This window comes from Neolamprologus multifasciatus, chromosome 11 (genome assembly GCF_963576455.1).
Source record: "Neolamprologus multifasciatus chromosome 11, fNeoMul1.2, whole genome shotgun sequence".
NCBI lineage: Eukaryota > Metazoa > Chordata > Actinopteri > Cichliformes > Cichlidae > Neolamprologus > Neolamprologus multifasciatus.
In genome coordinates this window covers 1999291-2016809 of record NC_140449.1, presented here as the reverse complement: position 1 = coordinate 2016809, position 17519 = coordinate 1999291, and the positions used below count along the sequence as shown (strand labels likewise).

Genomic DNA, 17519 nt, shown 5'->3' with positions numbered 1-17519 from the left:
ACACACACACCACGTGTATGCTATTGCTTTTTATTGTGGTTTAACCTGTCAAGGACAAAAACGTAAAGAAAATTCTGCATCAAGCCTTGAAATCATAGCTTTTCATATTTTTGGTGGTGGTTAGTGCTGTTGCCTCAAAGTAAGAAGGGCCTGGGTTCAAATCCACAATCTGGTGCAAATGGTTGTTTGTCTCTATGTGATAGACTGGTGAGCTGTCCAGGGTGTACCCTGCCTTGTCAGCTATCACTTCAGGGTTATGCCCCAGCCCCCCTGCAACCAGGATGAAGATAGGAGGATGGTAGTTGTTGTAGATCCATTCAATTTTTATGGCAAGCAGAATCTAGACTTTGTTGAACCGTATGCAATATGAAGACAACATGTAGTATTTAAGTGACCAAGTAGTATTTGGATAAAAGTTATTGAATAGTGTTGAAATAAAATGACAAAATTGTGAAGGATTAAAATATTCCAAGAGCTCAACTTACTTCATCTAAACATGTTTCAATTGCGTTTTATAAACACAAAATGCACAAGTTTATTGAATATGAATAAGTTGTGTTGATTTAACTAATTTGTTTAAGTTTCTGCCAAAGCAAAACATTTGTGTGCAACCAATGTCCATTATTGAATCAAGTAAATCCAACATGGCCTTTTTTTCAGTGTGAGAACTTGTGGATCAACTCTTCGATATTTGGATCCTAAAGTAAGCCTCTCAGAAACATGTCGAATTTCATACCATATAAAACACCAACCAGCCAATGAGCAATTAACTGTAAGTGTTGGGGTCGAACTGATATCCCCAGCTGATGTTACAACCCAGCATATGAGCTTAAAATCCCAAGTGTTTCAGTTACTAATCAGTTAATATTATTAACCCTTTCATGCATGAATTATGACAACCTCAATCAGGATTTTTATTCATCTTTAGGCATGAAAAAAGATTTTTGAACTTCATTTTTTAAACGTACTTTTCAAAACGTTTGTTACATGTCCACTTAGGTGACTCATGAATTTAGTATGGAGTGACACATCAGTGTTCAACGTAGTGGTTTATGTGCAAGTAGACCATCAACACTGACACAAATACTCTAAAAAGTCATTCAGAGGCTTAGTAAATATCACTATAAATATAAGTTAGATGAGCCTGATAGAATCTATAAATATCCTTTTACTAATTATTTGAGTTTGAGGAGTTGAAATAAATGTCTAAAATGTTAACATATGTGTTTGTGTTAAATTAAGGTATTTATTTACATTTATCTCACACAAAAAATTCAGTCTGTGGTTCACAGAATACCTTCTTTGCATGTGCTTAATATTTCTGTTTAAAATTGAATCTAAATATTTGAGAAATATGTATCTATACTCATCAGTATCTTGTACTAAAATCATTAATTATTCAAATCAATATTATTTATTGTCAGCAACTACAACTGAAAAGTGTAAGTAAAACACGATAGCGTAGAGTGATTGAGTACCATGAGCCTTTTTCATTGTTTTGTTCATTTTGTTTTTTAAATACTCTGAGCTTTTGTGTTTGCTCTCCTGGTTTGACATTTATCCTTCAAGTATGTGAGGCTTTGAGCTGAAAGGGAAAAGGCTCTCGTCTTTTTAGTGCTTGTTTATTTCGAGTTATTGTTTATGAAAATAAAATTTATGAAACACACAACTACATATTAGTTTGTCTGGTTTTAGTTTACAATATTAAATAAAGGGAACAAAATTTTGGATTTACTGACCATCTATATTTCATGTTTGTGTAACAGCTACAATTATTCGTTTCAACTTAATAAGCTTTAGTTATTCAATAGATCAAGTATATTGAACAGATTTGACTGGTTTCCAATCTACTCAATATTTTTAAGTGTAAAAATTAGGGGTGCAATAATACTCGTATCGATATTGAACCGTTCGATACAGTGCTTTCGGTTCAGTACGCATATGTATGAACAATACAAAATTTTTAATTTATTTTATCAACTTTTCTTCTGACGATGCTGTCTGTGTTGAGCGCTCAGTGGATCTGCACTCGACAGTGCAGCCTAAGCAGAGTAGTCGAACACAGATTCACTGAGCGCAGCGCAAGCTAGCAAGACAGAAGCTAAGCTCTCCTTGCAACATGGCAAATTGAACCTCCCCCACCCTCATTCAGATCTGGCGTTTGGAACTATTTTGGTCTTCATGTGAAGTATGACCCTAAAGGTAAGCGCGTCATGGACTAAAGTAAAACAGTATGTTGGATGTGCCACGCAATGCTCAATTACATGGGTGGGAACTAGTGTGTTAGCGCAGTTAGCTTGTTAACGTGTTGACACCGTCCAGCCCCACGCACGGGGCGATCCGCGGTAGCTCGTTAACGGAGATTTGCCGTGTTGTGGCGTTAACGTCATTTCAGATTAACGCTGACAGCACTAGTGGGAACACAACGAATATGACTGCACATTTACTCTGACATCATCCTCGTGCAAAGACAAGTGGAAGCAGACAAAAACAACAAGCAGCATGCTACAAACTTTACCCGAGTCATTTAGACAGCCGTTAGCACATGATTCTCCTTATGGGGACCTGATATGTTTAATATGCTGCTGAGAATATAGCCCAGAAGAAGCGTATAGTATAGCTTTTATTTTGGAAAGAGACATTTCTCTGTAATAAACTCTCTTTTCCAAAGATGAGGGATTTCTCCATCAGATAGATTTCTTTTTTATTACTTTGTTGTTTCAGCAACATTAAATGTAAAAACTGTACTTTTGAGTTAAAATATATATTTATAATTTTAATAAATGACAAATTAAAAAGGCATGAACATTTTTTTGTATCGAAAAAATATTGAACCGTGAATTTTGTGTATCGTTGCGCCCCTAGTAAAAATGTCAGTTTTAGTTTTTAGAGTGTACAAGAAAACAGCCTTTGAATAGCTGTCCACTGCAGTGGCCACTATGTGTGAAAGGCTCAATATTAATTTGGGGGTAAAATGTAAAACTGCAGCCAGGAGAACACGACGGCGTGAAGCATGAAATAAGCAGGGATGATGTTTTGTATGTCATCCCAGACGTTAGCATCACTGTGGTTCCCTTAACAAAGAGCCATGCTTCTGCATTATCGTGTAACATTAGCTACACACGAAATAAAAATGTATATGATCATTTCCATGAGGAAAAATAACAGTTTATCAGAAGTAAGAAGTAAAACAGCAACATTAGGATCTAAAGTAAATGAGACCATTGAGGTAGAAGTCAGCGTCATCACCACGAAACTTTAGTATTTTGTATCATACGACATTAAATGTCGATGTCTGCACTCTCTCTGATCCACTTGTTAGCAAATGCTTATTATATGAGAAAATGTGAAAACATGTAAGAGTTACATTGAATAAAGACATCTAACCAAGAACTCGTTCAGAAAGATCAGTGATTTGAAGATGAGGGAAGCAGAAGCTGAAGAACCATTGTACTTACTGTTCAAAGATAAAGATCCAAACTCCCTGGTTTTCATGTCCCAGCACTAAAGAGCACACACTAAGGGCATGTTTTCCAGGTTTGAATCTTGTTTTTGACCGTTATCATTATAAAATAAAACACACTGATGCAGATGACTCGATAATTCATACAGCGACAGAATGTTTGGCACATCATGGGAAGTAATTTGTGGCAGATTCTTTACTTTCCAGATTAGAGGCGCAGCAGATTCTCCGGGGATTAAGGATGACCTGTGTAATTATTCCAAATCACAGGAGGCACGCAGGTCTCAGCATCCTGTGTGACGAGGGCTTTCGTTAGTGACGACGAATCTTCGTTCCAGCAGCTACACTTTGTGATTGTAGCTGATTAGACAGCTGGAGTTTTATAGAAATCACTTCCCTGCTTATTTCAAATTCCCTCTGGAAAACAGTCACACTCCCCTTCTGCCCGCCGTTGTCTCCACTCCAGATGTTCGCCTGGGGCAAACAGTGGCACACATCTGGGAGAAGCCCTGACTGCCAAGCCCTGCCCTTTTCCTGCCTGATGTCTCACAACACAAGTCACACATGTGATGTTGCAGTGATGCTGCATGCAGGCTTGTACACACACACACACACACACACAAACAGCTCACTTACTTATTCCAAGCTTGTCTGAGCTTCTTCGCGCTGTACACTGTAAAGCGGTCTGCAACGAGAGAAAAACAACAAGCAAATTAAATGTCTGCTGCTGGGTTAATGACACACACCTGCTCAAACACCTTCAAACCTTCTACGTGCTCGTCTCAGCACATTATGAGACGTAGATGCTGCAATAATTAATTGTAAACTACGATTTCTCAAATAGTGGCAGGGCCTTAGCTTACCCTCACAGAGAAGGGCCGCCTATTTTCAGATCTTGTGTTAATTGGCTGCTAATCTGCACCCAGCACAGCTCACTGCTGCAGTGTTGCTATTGTGTTTCTGTCTTTTTCAGATTTTTATTCTTGGATTCTGCTAGAGTAGTTCTGCAAGATTCAAATCAAAATAATAAAAAAGAAATGAACCTCGGTGCTTTTAGTTCCTATTGCTTTAAGGCAGCTCCCTTTTGATTGGCTACCTCTTAGATTTGGACACATAGCAGGGGCTGTTTATCTTTGATGACAAAATTAGACATATCTGCTTTCAATCATGTCCTGTAGAGACACACGTCAAAAGAAACTGCATCAAACTGAGCATTTGTGGTATAAAAATGGCAGCAAAACACCTCAAAACTTGCAAAAAGATACATTTTGGTAAAGCAAGTACTTTGAATCAGTTAGTGCTGCAGTAACTAGCTTGTCAGACTTGTGAACCACAATCAAAAGCTTAAATACGTTTAGTTTGGGCTGCAGGCAGCACCTCATCCAGAAATAAATTTTTTGGTCCCACATTTTAGAACCAAAGCTAACAGTTTGCCACAGAGGCAAGTTCCTACTTTATACAGTCACACTCATGAAAAGTGCAAACACAAATATACATGCACATGTACAAAGCTGGACTGTCACTGTAATGCTCCTCAGACTGAGCTGTGCCGGACAGTTCGCTGGATCATTTTAGAGGAATGCCGCCACAATCAATGTAATTAATTCTTTGTCTGGAATCTTAAAAATGCGTAGTGAAGGCCTGCGACGACCAGGCATAACAGCTTCATGTTATCACACAAAGTGTTGCTTTGTGTGTTCGTTTGCCAAAATGAGGACTGGAAAATGAATGAAATCCTCTTGAGCAATGCAGCGTGAACTATGTGGCTCTGCTGCGAGGCCAAACCACATGAAATTGTCATATATGCAAGAGGAGTTTGGTGAAGCAGCGTCTCCGTGCTTCTGCAGCTACGATCGCTATGCTGTGAATGTGTGAAGGCTCAGCGCTCTTCTCTTAATTACAGCCAAAACTGCCATGTTGGCGTGCAGTCAGCTACTGTACGAGCTAGCCAGCCACCCAGTGAGCGAGTCCGTCTGGACTCCCACACTGTTGGCCTGATCCAGCATCAGCCTGCAGCTTGCAGTGGGTCCTGTCGCCCAGGCTGGTGTCAGGTGCGCCGGCGTGAGCTGACCAGAGCTCGCTGACCAGAGCTCGCTGACCAGAGCTCGCTGAGCACCAGGGGAGACGCTCCAGCTATCAGCAGGAGGAGGGGTGGAGCCAGGCTGTGCTGGTAAAACATGCACACTTCAAAATAGTCATCATTTTGGATATTTCGAGCATACTGGTGCAAATGTTAGTGCTTTCTTTAAATACCACAACACATGATTATTGAAATGTATTCATTAATATGAATCACAGCTCAAATCAACCAGAACCTTCATTACACGTGTCTGAGGTGTTGGTCAGACTGCATGTTTGCACCTGTGTGCAGCTGTGTTGCAGGTTTTATATGTGCCCTCCCTTCAAAGTTTCATTTTCAGATACGCAGTCTGAGCTGGACCATGACTGAGACCAAGAGCGGCGGGAGGCGGCTAAAGTGAGGAAGTATCTGTGGAACCTTTTCATTCCCACAAAAATGTGAAAAGAAAAGTGGCGCCTTCACTCTGAGGCCGAGCCGCAGCATCGTGTCTGAAAGTGCAGCGATGTTTTCAGGTTGGAGCGGGACAGAAAAGAAAGACAGGAAGGTGCTGCAGAGTTTATGTGGAAGTAACAGAGAAATATGTGACGAATCCTCGGCACAGCAGTGATACAGTCGTGTGTTTTTGGACAACGGGAGAGGAGAGGAGCTCAGTCCTGCTGAGGAAACTCTGCAGACTGACGCAACACTGCCACCTGCTGCTCACATGCAGACATGCAGACGCTCGTGTCTGTACACGTTTCAAATACTGCAAACAATCAAAGTCAGTAACAGATTTTTATTGTTACAAACCTAAAGAAAAATACTCGAGTAGTTTGTCTTTGCATCTGTCTTCACACACTAAGCTGCAATGACTCTTTACCACTCAGTGTGTCAGCAGAGCTCAGCTATAATTTCCATTATATTTGTTTTAATGAGCTCTGCTAGTGATCTGCTTTATTCATACGTCCATCTCTTTATCTGCTTATGTCTGTCATTCAGTTTTGTGAAAGTGTTAGCATACAACACAATATCATTCAGATTATGGAGGCTGTAGCTGTAGTTTAACACCTGCTATCATTAAGGATTACCGCTCTTCTGCTGTGGTTCATCTTTCTTCTTTGATCCTCCAGTTTCCTCTGATTTTTTAAGGACACACCTACTGAGACTTATTAAGTTTTTTTGCCAGTAACTCTTAAGAATCATCTTGTTGGGGCTGTTTCATGGATGACAAACTGTGTTATTGTTGAAACAACATGCTGCTAATAACAAAGGAGCTAAAGATTGTCTAAGATCAGTTTATGCTGTGAGCATGTTTTTACCTAAAGTGATTAACAAATGAGAGAAACAACCGAGCAAACACAAATCCTCTGCTCAGATACAAAGGCTAGAAAATGAGTAAAAAACAGTCGATGTCCAAAGAAAATCATGAATTTTATTCCTGCTACAGTGTAACATTTAGAAGAGTTTTTCCTGATTTCAGACTTGAAGTGCACTTCCAGGAGATTATAGTTCAATTTCTCCCTTAAAAACTGCTCCTGCATCATCCTCTCATTCACTGTGTGTCTGCACTCAGGTTGTAACTGATGTGCACTCAGAGGCATCGCAGGGCTTCACTTTTTCCCGTGTTTGTTGAGAGCGCAGCCACGAGAAGCCCCGAACACGCACTCGTCACATGAACAGACGCAGCGCTCGCAGCCAAAGCCGGGCATGTGTGTGCGTCTGTGTGGGTGAGACGGCAGCACAGCTGTGCGACACAGTGTGCGAGAGGCTAACAAGAGCCAACTGTCGCTGTGGCCACAGGATGCAAAATCACATTAGTATGTGTTGTATGTGCATGTGACCACGAAAGCCACCCCAGTAGGTTTCTAATTGGCCACTGGAGATAAGAGGCTGGGTCACATACTGTAGCTTTGCGATGCCTCACTACCCCAAACCCTCGCTCTAACCCTCTTGATGTCCATCCTCGCCTGTCCCCTGTTCTCAGCTCCAGCTCTTCTGCAGTCCCTCTCTTCATGTCCTCTCTAAAAAGCCCTAATGAGCTCCCACAAGGCATGGCTGCCACCCCCTCTTCTGCTGCTGGTGCACTAATGGGGTACAGCGAGCTTTTGGTAGGTGGCAGTATTGCCTCATATTCATGATGAGCTTTGGAGTTCTGAGAATGCACACAACAGCGTGACAACCGAGTCGCAACAGCTTCTGCGGCTTTTTTCCTCAAAACCTGGACTCTGAAATGTTCTCTTGTTATCTTCATTCTGATTCTGTAGAGAGTTAGCAGGACACCTGCTTTCAGTCAGCAGTACCGGTGTTCTGGGAATCCATCCTACCTTTGTGAATGTCACCTACAAGCATACTTAAACTGCTACAATTTTGTGGCAAATCGTCCTACTTTTGTTAATCTGAGCTAGAAGCATACTTTAATAGCTAAAACTCAGTGGCAAATCATCCTACCTTTGTTAATAACAGCTACACACACACTCTGACGGGTAAAATGAAGTGGCAAACCATCCTGGCTGTATGCATATGAGCTACAAGCATACTCTGATGGGCAAAGTTAAGTAGCAAACGTCATACCTACTTAAATTGGTGCTGGAATGACTCTGTGACAGCAGAAATGTGCATAAACTACTTACGGTAGGACGGTTTGCCAAAGTAGGATGGTTTGTCAGAACACCGGCATTGATATCAATATTTGGATCAATCTGCCCGCCCCGTCAGTCAGAATTAGGTAGCCTAAAGTGTTAGCATAGAGGCTATCTTTAACCGCACACCAAACAACTAAAGATACTAATGACAGTAAAATTTATGCGTAGCAGCAGTATTATAGCATCTACTACATGGATACGGTTTCAGGCTAACTCGTTAGCATCTTGTTAGATTTTTTGTACAAAGTGTTGATGCCTGTGCAAAAGTAAGCTGTATGCTAACAGCAGCACCAACACTCTCCTTTGTTTTTATGTAATCTATGTATCTTCAGGGTAGCACTGCTACAACATCAGACTTGCACCACAGAGACAGAGTTAATCTTTCATGCCATGGTTTTTGCCAGTGTGTATATTAAACTATACTAAGATCTGGTGATTACCTGGTTTAAAGTGAGGCAGGGAGTTAACACCAGGCCACATATCCTCAGATGGAGTGCCAAGGACCTGAAAAAGACACAAAGAAGGAAAAGTGATGATTAGGATCATGTTAACCTGACGCACATGTTCTTTTAGAAGCATTTGCATCATATCTGTTTTAACTGCAAATATAACAGGTTACTTTGTGGTTAAACACAGTGCATAAAGTTCTTCATATGTTAGCGCTCGCACAATTACAGCTGACTGTGCTGATGTGAGTTCTCATGATAAACTTCCAGTACAAAGGCGTCTCCTTTCTTTTGCAACAGTCACGATAAGTGCATCTTTTCTGGGAAATGGAGTTCTCACGCACACAACCTGGCTTTAGGGCGATCGAGTACAGAGCAGCGGACATGCCTTTGACGTGATCCATCATACCATAACAACATAATAGCTTCCAGATTGCACACTTGGTCTGATCTACAACAAACTCATATGGTAGAAGTGTGGAACTGCTGCGCGTCTCCTCCCTCCGTGCAAACACACAGTGTAGGTGCACTGTGGGATAAATTAGTTTCAGATGACTGACAAAGAAAAGCAAAAATTTAGTGTCTCTCCACAACTTTATGTGATTAAACAGCTGATGATGCTTCGCCCTTCTTTTGACTCGGGTGTGTCGCTTTAGTTACTCAGATTCTCAACAGTTCCAAAACACAACAAGACAAATGATGTGATTAAAAGGACAATATTTGATTTAATCAAGAAAATCAAAAGCATTTCTCAAAGGTCTGGAGCTTGTGTGTGGACATTAACGCTTTCGTTTAGTTGCAATAATAGAAACGTCCACCAGACGGCAGTAGGGGACCATAAAGCAGCCTGGAGTGGAACTTGAGGAAAGGTATCCACACTGAACTTCATTAAAAAATGTTTCAGCGTCGCATTTTTAAATGTGTTTGGAAGCAACGTTCACACAAGGTAAGACTGTGGCTAAGAACAGAACAACACTGACTGCTTCATCGCTGAAAGCAGTAAAATCCTTCAGTTAGTCGTCACCACTGACCTCCATCATTACATGTGTCTTCCACTAACGCTAGATTGGTGAGCATCGCCTGAAAACTGCACTTCCTCTGATAGAAGCTGTCAGAGGATGGATTTCTATGAGCGTGATCATGATAAGACGGGTGGGTGGGTTTAGCAGGAGGTCGTGAGTGTTAGAGGGGTGACTGGGAGGTGAACGAGGGGCCACGTGACAGGATCTGAGTGTGGCTGGTGGAGCTGGAGTCATTTTGCATTATTGATGTATCAGTTCTGTGGCCTTTGAAGTGGCGAGGGAGAGCTGGGTGGAGGGCTGGGTGTGAATGTCAGAGTCTTTATGAGGACATCACGCCGGGGAAGCGGACGAGCAGCGGCACAGCTCAGGGTCTAGTCAGTCATCAGTGAGCTCGCCTAACACTTCTCTGTGGTGGTCCCTCAACCTGATGATCAAAAACCCCCAATGAACAATGAACACAGTACAGTTAATAGGGGTGGGAAAAAATGGATACTGTGTAGCATGGTGATATTTTGTTTGCTAATAATGTATGGATACAGGGACAGCAGAAATCAATACTTTGTTACAAAAAGGTTTTTGTGCTCTGACTTCAGAGCATGTTGATCCTTTTCCTGAGCAAGAATCCTGACATTCCTTCACTGTCCAAATGTGTTTAACTTGTTTTTGGCAGCAATAAACATGACAGTTTACTTATTTTAATTTAAGACATGTTTATTTTAATTAAGTTTAAAACTTTTTTATTTAATGTAAAATTATATTTTGTTTTAATTTACTTTCAAATTCTTCAGTTGCTGAAGGGGCTGCATAGTTTTCATAAACTGCATAGTTCAGAATAGCTATAATTGTACCAGATGGTTGATTCAGTTAAGTTGGACTAGACTGTAATACAAACCGTTCAGTTTGTCAACAATCAAACTGAAATGAGAGAAAGACTGAGTGTGAGACTTTGATATTAGAGAAAATGATGATTGATAAAGTTTACCTTTATGTACAGAATCTGAATATCGCAAAATATTTTAAAAATTGCAATAATATCGTATCGTGGGATGTATGGTGATTCCCACCTCTAACAGTTAATGTGCTGTAACGATAATGAGCATGAGATGAAAGTGTGGATCTGAAGGGTGGACGATGGAGGACAGCACACGCTGATCGAAAACTGTTTAAAACTTGCAACAATCTTATCGTCTGCAGATCGTCTCCAGTTCACAGATATTGTTGTTAAGCTATCAATACAGCTGCTTCACCACATAGTAGTTTTACTTTTTAACTCCATCTTTAATGGTGACGATGATGTTTGACTTCATCACTGCCACTGTGCACGACAGATACTCTTTTAAAGACAACAGACCACATGTGTGCACTCAAACTCAGTCTTAATGTGATGACACAAGCAACAATGGAACAAAGAAGGTCAGTCACAAGGACCTACGACTTTCGCTCCAAGGCTTTTCCACCTTCAGCGCAGAGATGGATGTTTGGGACAAATAACGGCTGCTTGCTTCCTGTGGGGCACAATCTCCCCTCTGTATATCCCACATGGGAAAATAAAAGCCCACACCCCTCCATCTTTGCTCAGGCAGTAGATTCCTGCACATATAGAGTAATGGATATATGAAGCAGCCTGCTGAAATGGAGGACGGGATAATCCATCGGGGGGGGCAGGTTTGGTCTCTACACATCTCTGAATATGAGGGAACGTGTGGAGAGTGCATGGAGACAAAGACAGAGCATATAAAGAGAATCCCTGTGAGGTCACAGGTCACGACCCTGCACGCTGCACTCATACTCTGCCACACATGCATATAATAAACCCCCCCGCAGCGAGGTCACAGACCACCCATTTGGCCAGACACAAACAGTATGTCTGACCTTCACACGACGACGCTCTTATTTCTGTTCATGCTGCCAGACAGAATGAAGAGGTTAGAGAGATGTGGCGAGACAACGAACGGGTCAAACAGGCTCCTCGCAGTGAACGAGACAGCTGGCATATCTGGGATGGGTTATGCTTAATTTGTGGTACAGCGCTGTGACCGTTGGGATGGATATCTGTCTATGGAGAGCCTACAGGGAGGCCGCGGAGGAGCGATGCAAATGTGCACCTGTGCAGCCCGGAGTTTATCACGAATGGGAGAAAAACATCGGAGAGTGCAGAGGACACTTTTCAGTGGTTCTCATCGAACGTTAGGACCTCGCTCTTCGCAGTGGTTGGCTGATGAACCAACAACGGCACAAGCCAGCGTCGCCCACACAACAGTAGCACCGCACACTTTTCCACGGCTCGCTGTTGTCTGCCAACGAAGAAGCACGTTCAGCCCACAAAGCCGAACAGCGTGTGGCTCGCTGTGGATGATTCTGCGTGTACGTCCAACACTGGATCAAGAGCAGAATTTACAGGAGGAGCACAGAAAAACAACAAAAACAACCTGTGACTGTTTGCACACTGCCCCCTGGTGACAGTAAACAGCTACAGCATGTAAAGGACTGAGCGGTGTCTGCAGGCTGTTTGTCCTAAAGCAGTTGATTTGTTTCAGTCAGTCTCTCCATGGGTCACACTCAGAAGACATTTCCCATAATGTGAAGCAGAGTATATTCTTTCTCTCTGCTGAAGACCCAGGAGTGCTGTTTGAAAAGTCAGGCCAGGGCCAGCTGGAGCTGCTGCAGAGCAGCTGTGGAAACCAGGTGCATAGCTTCATCTATCCAGAAGGGGGCGCAGAAATGATGAAACCTCAAATAACACTGCTTTACCCAGTGATGCTGTTACTGAATATTTATAAAACTGCAACATATGAAAAAAAAAAAGGCTGAGACTGAGTGAGCCGGAGGGCTAAAAGATGCTCGTCCTGCCTAATCTGTGCTATGAAAGCTAAAAACAGGATTTATTTACCTGAAATTAATAAACACTTGAAACAAAAGACTAAATATAACCTGGCTTCTTGCAGTTAATGTGAATCAGTTCAGATTCTGATATCACAGTGATATACTGCAGAGTACAGTGTGTGTGTGTGTGTGTCACCTGCACACGTACACGATGGAAAACATTTTTCTCTCCACAAACCAGGTTTGGTGATTTAAATGTAAATGACATCTTCCTCAGTATTGCTGCATACGAGAAACAGTCCAGATCAGTTTGTGAGTGTGAAATAAAGTGTTTCTCAGGTTAAACAACAAAAACAATGATAAAAAAAATATCATCATAAAATGATGTGGAGGCGATATCTTTTTCCATTTACTGTTTGTAATGTTTTTGTGTGGACTATAAGATTTATAATCTGCAGCATAATTACAGGTTATAATATAACATTAAAAAGTTAAAAAGTTAAAAAGTTTTATTTGTTATTCCCAGTTTAAGTTTTCATGTTGAGCAGCAGATTGGACCTAACTTTTTGCTGTTGTTCCTGTAGATCCTTCCACCAAAGGATGTGAATTCATTACAACGTCACAAAGTCCCAAAAACACAGCATAGAGTCACCACACTAGTGTTCTAGCATAGACCCGTCACAGGTTTGAGAGCGAGCACAAACGTGTCGTTAGCATTAATGTGAACCACGACTGCTGCTTCTCCTGACAGCTGCAGACAACGAGCACATCTGTAAGATCCACAAACCCGTTCGACCTCATTCCTTTTCCTCCAGCACAGCAATACAACACAGTGCAGTGAACGGTTAATCTTTAGATACCATAACCGTCAACTGAGTATTATGCAAGATAACATCTATCCTTAAAAGCTGCTCCCACCCAACTCCACCGCTCCTGCCTTCTGGTCCTTACCTCTCTGACCAGACTGAGTTCCCATTACTTTTATTTAAGTTGTTTTATTCTTCTAATGGTACAGTACTTTTAGCCAATGGGTGGTCTTTTAAAATGTGCTTAGAAATAAACGTGAACAGGAACTTTATCCTGCGTCCTCCTGTTCCTAGAGATTGGGGGAAGGTCAATCCTTTAATCCACGTATAAGCACTGACCCCAGTACAGGACTCATCCCGCTCCCACCTCCTCCACTTTCCCTTCCTTGCTCTCTGACATTGTCCTAAAGTTGACCCCAGCCTTGGAGCTCCTCTCCACCCCTGGTCACGGCCGAGCAGATTGGGGTCACCTCCAGGCAGGGGTCAAATGGATCAGAACCAGAGCCAAGTGGATCAGCTGTCTCCCACTGCGCCGGGGTGGAATGTGTTCAGTAAGCCCTGGCTATCCTGTCTGGGTTTCAGCAGATGGATGCTCGTGTCACAGGCACAGCGGCTGGTGGTGAAATGGCATTATTTATCTCCCCAGCAGCCTCCCGCTCTCTCCTGAGAGTAGATCAGCTCACATGTGCACCGGCTTACACTTCATAGCAGGAACACACTCAAAATAAACAGGCCTCTGAACACCATGCGGTGCCTTTGCACTGCTGTAATGAACTCCTTCACAGCTGTTCTGTGTGGAACCGTGTTCAGACGGTTCAAAGGGTTCCTGCCAATGATGTTATAAAGGTTCCTTACAGTTCACATCTTAGTTAAAAAGCCTGAGTGCATATAAACCATGGATACAGCCAAAATCATCACTCAACACTGTGGCCATGTTCAAAATCATGAGCCAAAGACATTTGGCTTTTTGTTCATTGGCCACTTGGATTTTTTAAGTCTGACTGTGACCAGTGAGAGAGTGACTGAAGAGGGGAGGATACAATTCAAGCAAAAATGGAAGGGACACGTCGACCACTAAGGAGCCACAATCGAACTCTGACTTTGGTGTTTATTTTACTCTCAGTGACCTACAGAACAACCATCGTGCTGTATTTAAGAAGACTTGAAACTAGTGATGACGTATCAATCCTGCTTCCAGGTCCAAACTACTCTGTGTTTATGAAGGTTGTTGTGTTTTTAACATGTTTTAATGTTTTGAATCTTGTTTTATTTCATCTCAACAAGCCCCTAAAACAGTCAGTGATCACTGTCAGCCTCTCTCGGTTTTTATCACCACTGTTCATTAAAAAGCACGTTCACGTTAACTTTTATCGAATGGAAAAAAGTTGGCGATCATCCTGCAGCTTCACTGTGCTAATGTTATGCTAACATAGCTGTGTTGCTAGCAATCACGTAGCACATCATTATATACCAGCTAGCCCAACTTCAGTAACATACAGTGTTCCCTCGTTTATTGCGTCGTTTTAAAAATAACCCGTGATAGGGGAACTTACGATTATTATAGATGTTTTAAGGCTTTTAAAGCCCTCACTACACACTTTCTACACTTTTCTCTCTTGTTTAAACTCTCAAAGTTCAAACCTCTGTAGAAAAAAAGTCCAGTAATTATTGAATGAAACCAAAGATCAAAGCCTGTTTTCAGGTCCAGAACATGGGAATAGATCAGCGGCCAGAGGATTCAACATTAATGAATCAATGGTACAGAAGTAGAGGAAGCAAGAAGAAAGAGCTGAGTGAAGTTTGACTTATCTGACTGTTTGTTAAGTCCAATTGTTGAATGTTGTCATTGTGTTTCTTAAATTTGTACGGTCTTAGTTCAGTCTATAGGATCCTGACCAGCTCTCCAGCCACTCTGTGCTGGGGGAGGTTTTATTGCAGATGCATCTGAAAGATCTGATTCTTGTGCTGTAAGCTTCCTGCTTTTATGATCCTTTTGGTGAGCAGGAAGTTTGAGAATTTTGTGGTTCGAAGTGCGTTCCTGAGATACCGACGAGGCCTCCCTTGCAAGTAAATCGATTGATCGCTGACTGTCTTGTTTTCTTCATGATGAATAAGTCTCTGAACTAGCGGGGCTTGTGGAAACACAGACCCAACACTGTTTTGTTTCGCTTAATGCGCCTTACAATCAATGTGTTTGTTATCTTCTGCTAGCGAAGATTTATGTAAATCTGACAAGCTGAACGCATTCTGTACTGTACAGGAGACACAAACAGCGAGGCCGCGAAAAGTGAACTGCTATATAGCGCGGGACCACTGTATCATGTTTAGATGGTAGCTAGCGAGCTAACTTCCTGCTAACTTCTAACTCTGTTAAATGTAATAAATCCTGTTTTCATGGATGTTAAACTTAATTGTTAAACCTGGTAAAGCAGCAACGCTGATCATTTTATTAAAGATGAAAGAATTTAGACAGTTTGTAATTCTCAGTGATGCCACAATGTTTGTTTGAAGCAGAGTTTGGCTAATGACGTCAGGCTTAAAAGACCGGATTGCTGGACACTAATGGCAACAGTTACGTACAAAATGAATAAAGTGTTGTATTAAATAAGACTTAAAACTAGCATGTTAGCTCACAAACTCATCATCAAAGAATTAACTGAGGATGATCAGTTAAATTTGGACTCGATATAGTGACAGTGACACGTCCAACATCACCGTTGGATCCTTATGAGCATTTCTATTTTTTTTTTTTTTTTTTTTTTTTTTTTTTTTTTTTTTTTTTTTTTTTTTCCGCCTGTCCCATTTGGTTCTTTAGCCGTCAGAATTGTTGTCTGAAGACCAACAAGGATACCCAATGGATTTATTTTGCCAAATGGATCATCATGGCATTGCCGTATTGGTCCATTTGATCGACCTTTGTTTTTATTATTTATTTTATTTTCAGTTGTTACAGACGGGACAGACATGAGTGAGGGATAGGAAAGGGAGAAAGAAAGAGGAAGGAAAAGAAAAACAGAAGGGGAGAGGGACAGTGAGAAAGGGGGGAAGAAAAAATATCTCCGGGATCACCTGTTGAGAGAAAAAGAATAGAAAACAAGCAAAAAAAAAAACAAAACAATGCAACATACTATACACAACACCATCGCATTAATCTAGCTAAGTGAAAACAGCAGTAAATACTAAATATTGAATGTTGTTGTGCAGCACGCAGGACAGACAGCGCACAATGTGCTTTGAAGTAGCAGCCAAGAAAGGTGTGATTTAAGTCTACGAATAGTGAACACCCATGTGCACACCTGTGTGGATCGGCGCGCTTGTATTCAAATGGTTTCCCCATGTAATGGTCTGCTAGAGGATGTAGAGAGCCATAGCCCCGTCCCCCAGGGCATGAAGCAGGCATGGAGGAGATCCAGGCCCCAGACATCCAGAGGCCCCAGAGTGCAAGAGCCCAAGGAGGACCACCGGAGGGGCATCCGTGCCACCTTCATGGGAAGGGCTGAGGATCCCCAGATGAGGGGTCACCCAGTAGCCACCGGGCAGAAGCTAGAGGGGGCTGCACCGGCGTGCCCGCCGGCTCTGCCGGCAGCCAGCTGTGCCAGAGTGAACCGAGCCACAGGCACAGAGGCCGGAGGCCCGAGGGCCCCCCGCGCCCCGGAAGAGGCCTGACCGAGCAGCAGGCGCCAGGCCCCGCCAAGTAGTCACCGGGAGTGAGCTGGTACATACCTGAGCGCCCAGCCCCGGACACCAAGAACCACCAACGCACCGACCCCTGAGGGCATCAGTCACCGGCAGGGAGTGTGGTGAGGGGAGATAGGCCTCCACACTTTGGAGGGCCTTGGAGTTCCCAGAGAGGTGAAGTCTAAGACCCGACCTGACATATAGACACAGACAAACAGGCACACACAGACACAGACATGCATTCCCACCCTCATGCACACATATACAAACACTCAGCACTCACCCAACGCAGGAATAAACGTAAATGGACATGTACACACAATCACACTCCCCAAACATACTCTATATCCCGGGTCCAGGGTTATGAGCATTTCTAAATGTTAACCCTGCACCTGTCCCTTCCTGCCGCCGCACGTTTGGAACTGCTGTAACGTCTTAAATCTCTGCTTCAGTAGAGAATTCATCAAGTGGATTATACAATACAACACAACTTTATTTGTATAGCACATTTAAAAGACCAGTGGTACACCAAAGTGCTTCACAATAAAAACAGGAAAATTAAGACAATAAATAAAAGACT

At 42.4% G+C, this 17519-nt stretch overlaps 1 protein-coding gene and 1 long non-coding RNA gene across 7 annotated transcripts in view; one reads left to right on the top strand and one right to left on the bottom strand.

Moving 5' to 3' along the window:
• The window catches only part of cdk14 (cyclin dependent kinase 14), a 267760-nt gene that overhangs the window by 70717 nt on the left and 179524 nt on the right, over window positions 1-17519 (bottom strand). For all 6 annotated transcript variants that reach the window (XM_085176729.1, XM_085176730.1, XM_085176731.1 and 3 more), the window contains 2 exons: window positions 8605-8668; window positions 4100-4148 (listed from right to left, as the gene is read on the bottom strand). In XM_085176729.1, coding sequence (XP_085032855.1) covers window positions 4100-4148; window positions 8605-8668 — 113 coding nt within the window. The remainder of the gene's footprint in view (window positions 1-4099; window positions 4149-8604; window positions 8669-17519) is intronic.
• The window catches only part of LOC146507558 (uncharacterized), a 401529-nt gene that overhangs the window by 373503 nt on the left and 10507 nt on the right, over window positions 1-17519 (top strand). The window lies entirely within an intron of this gene.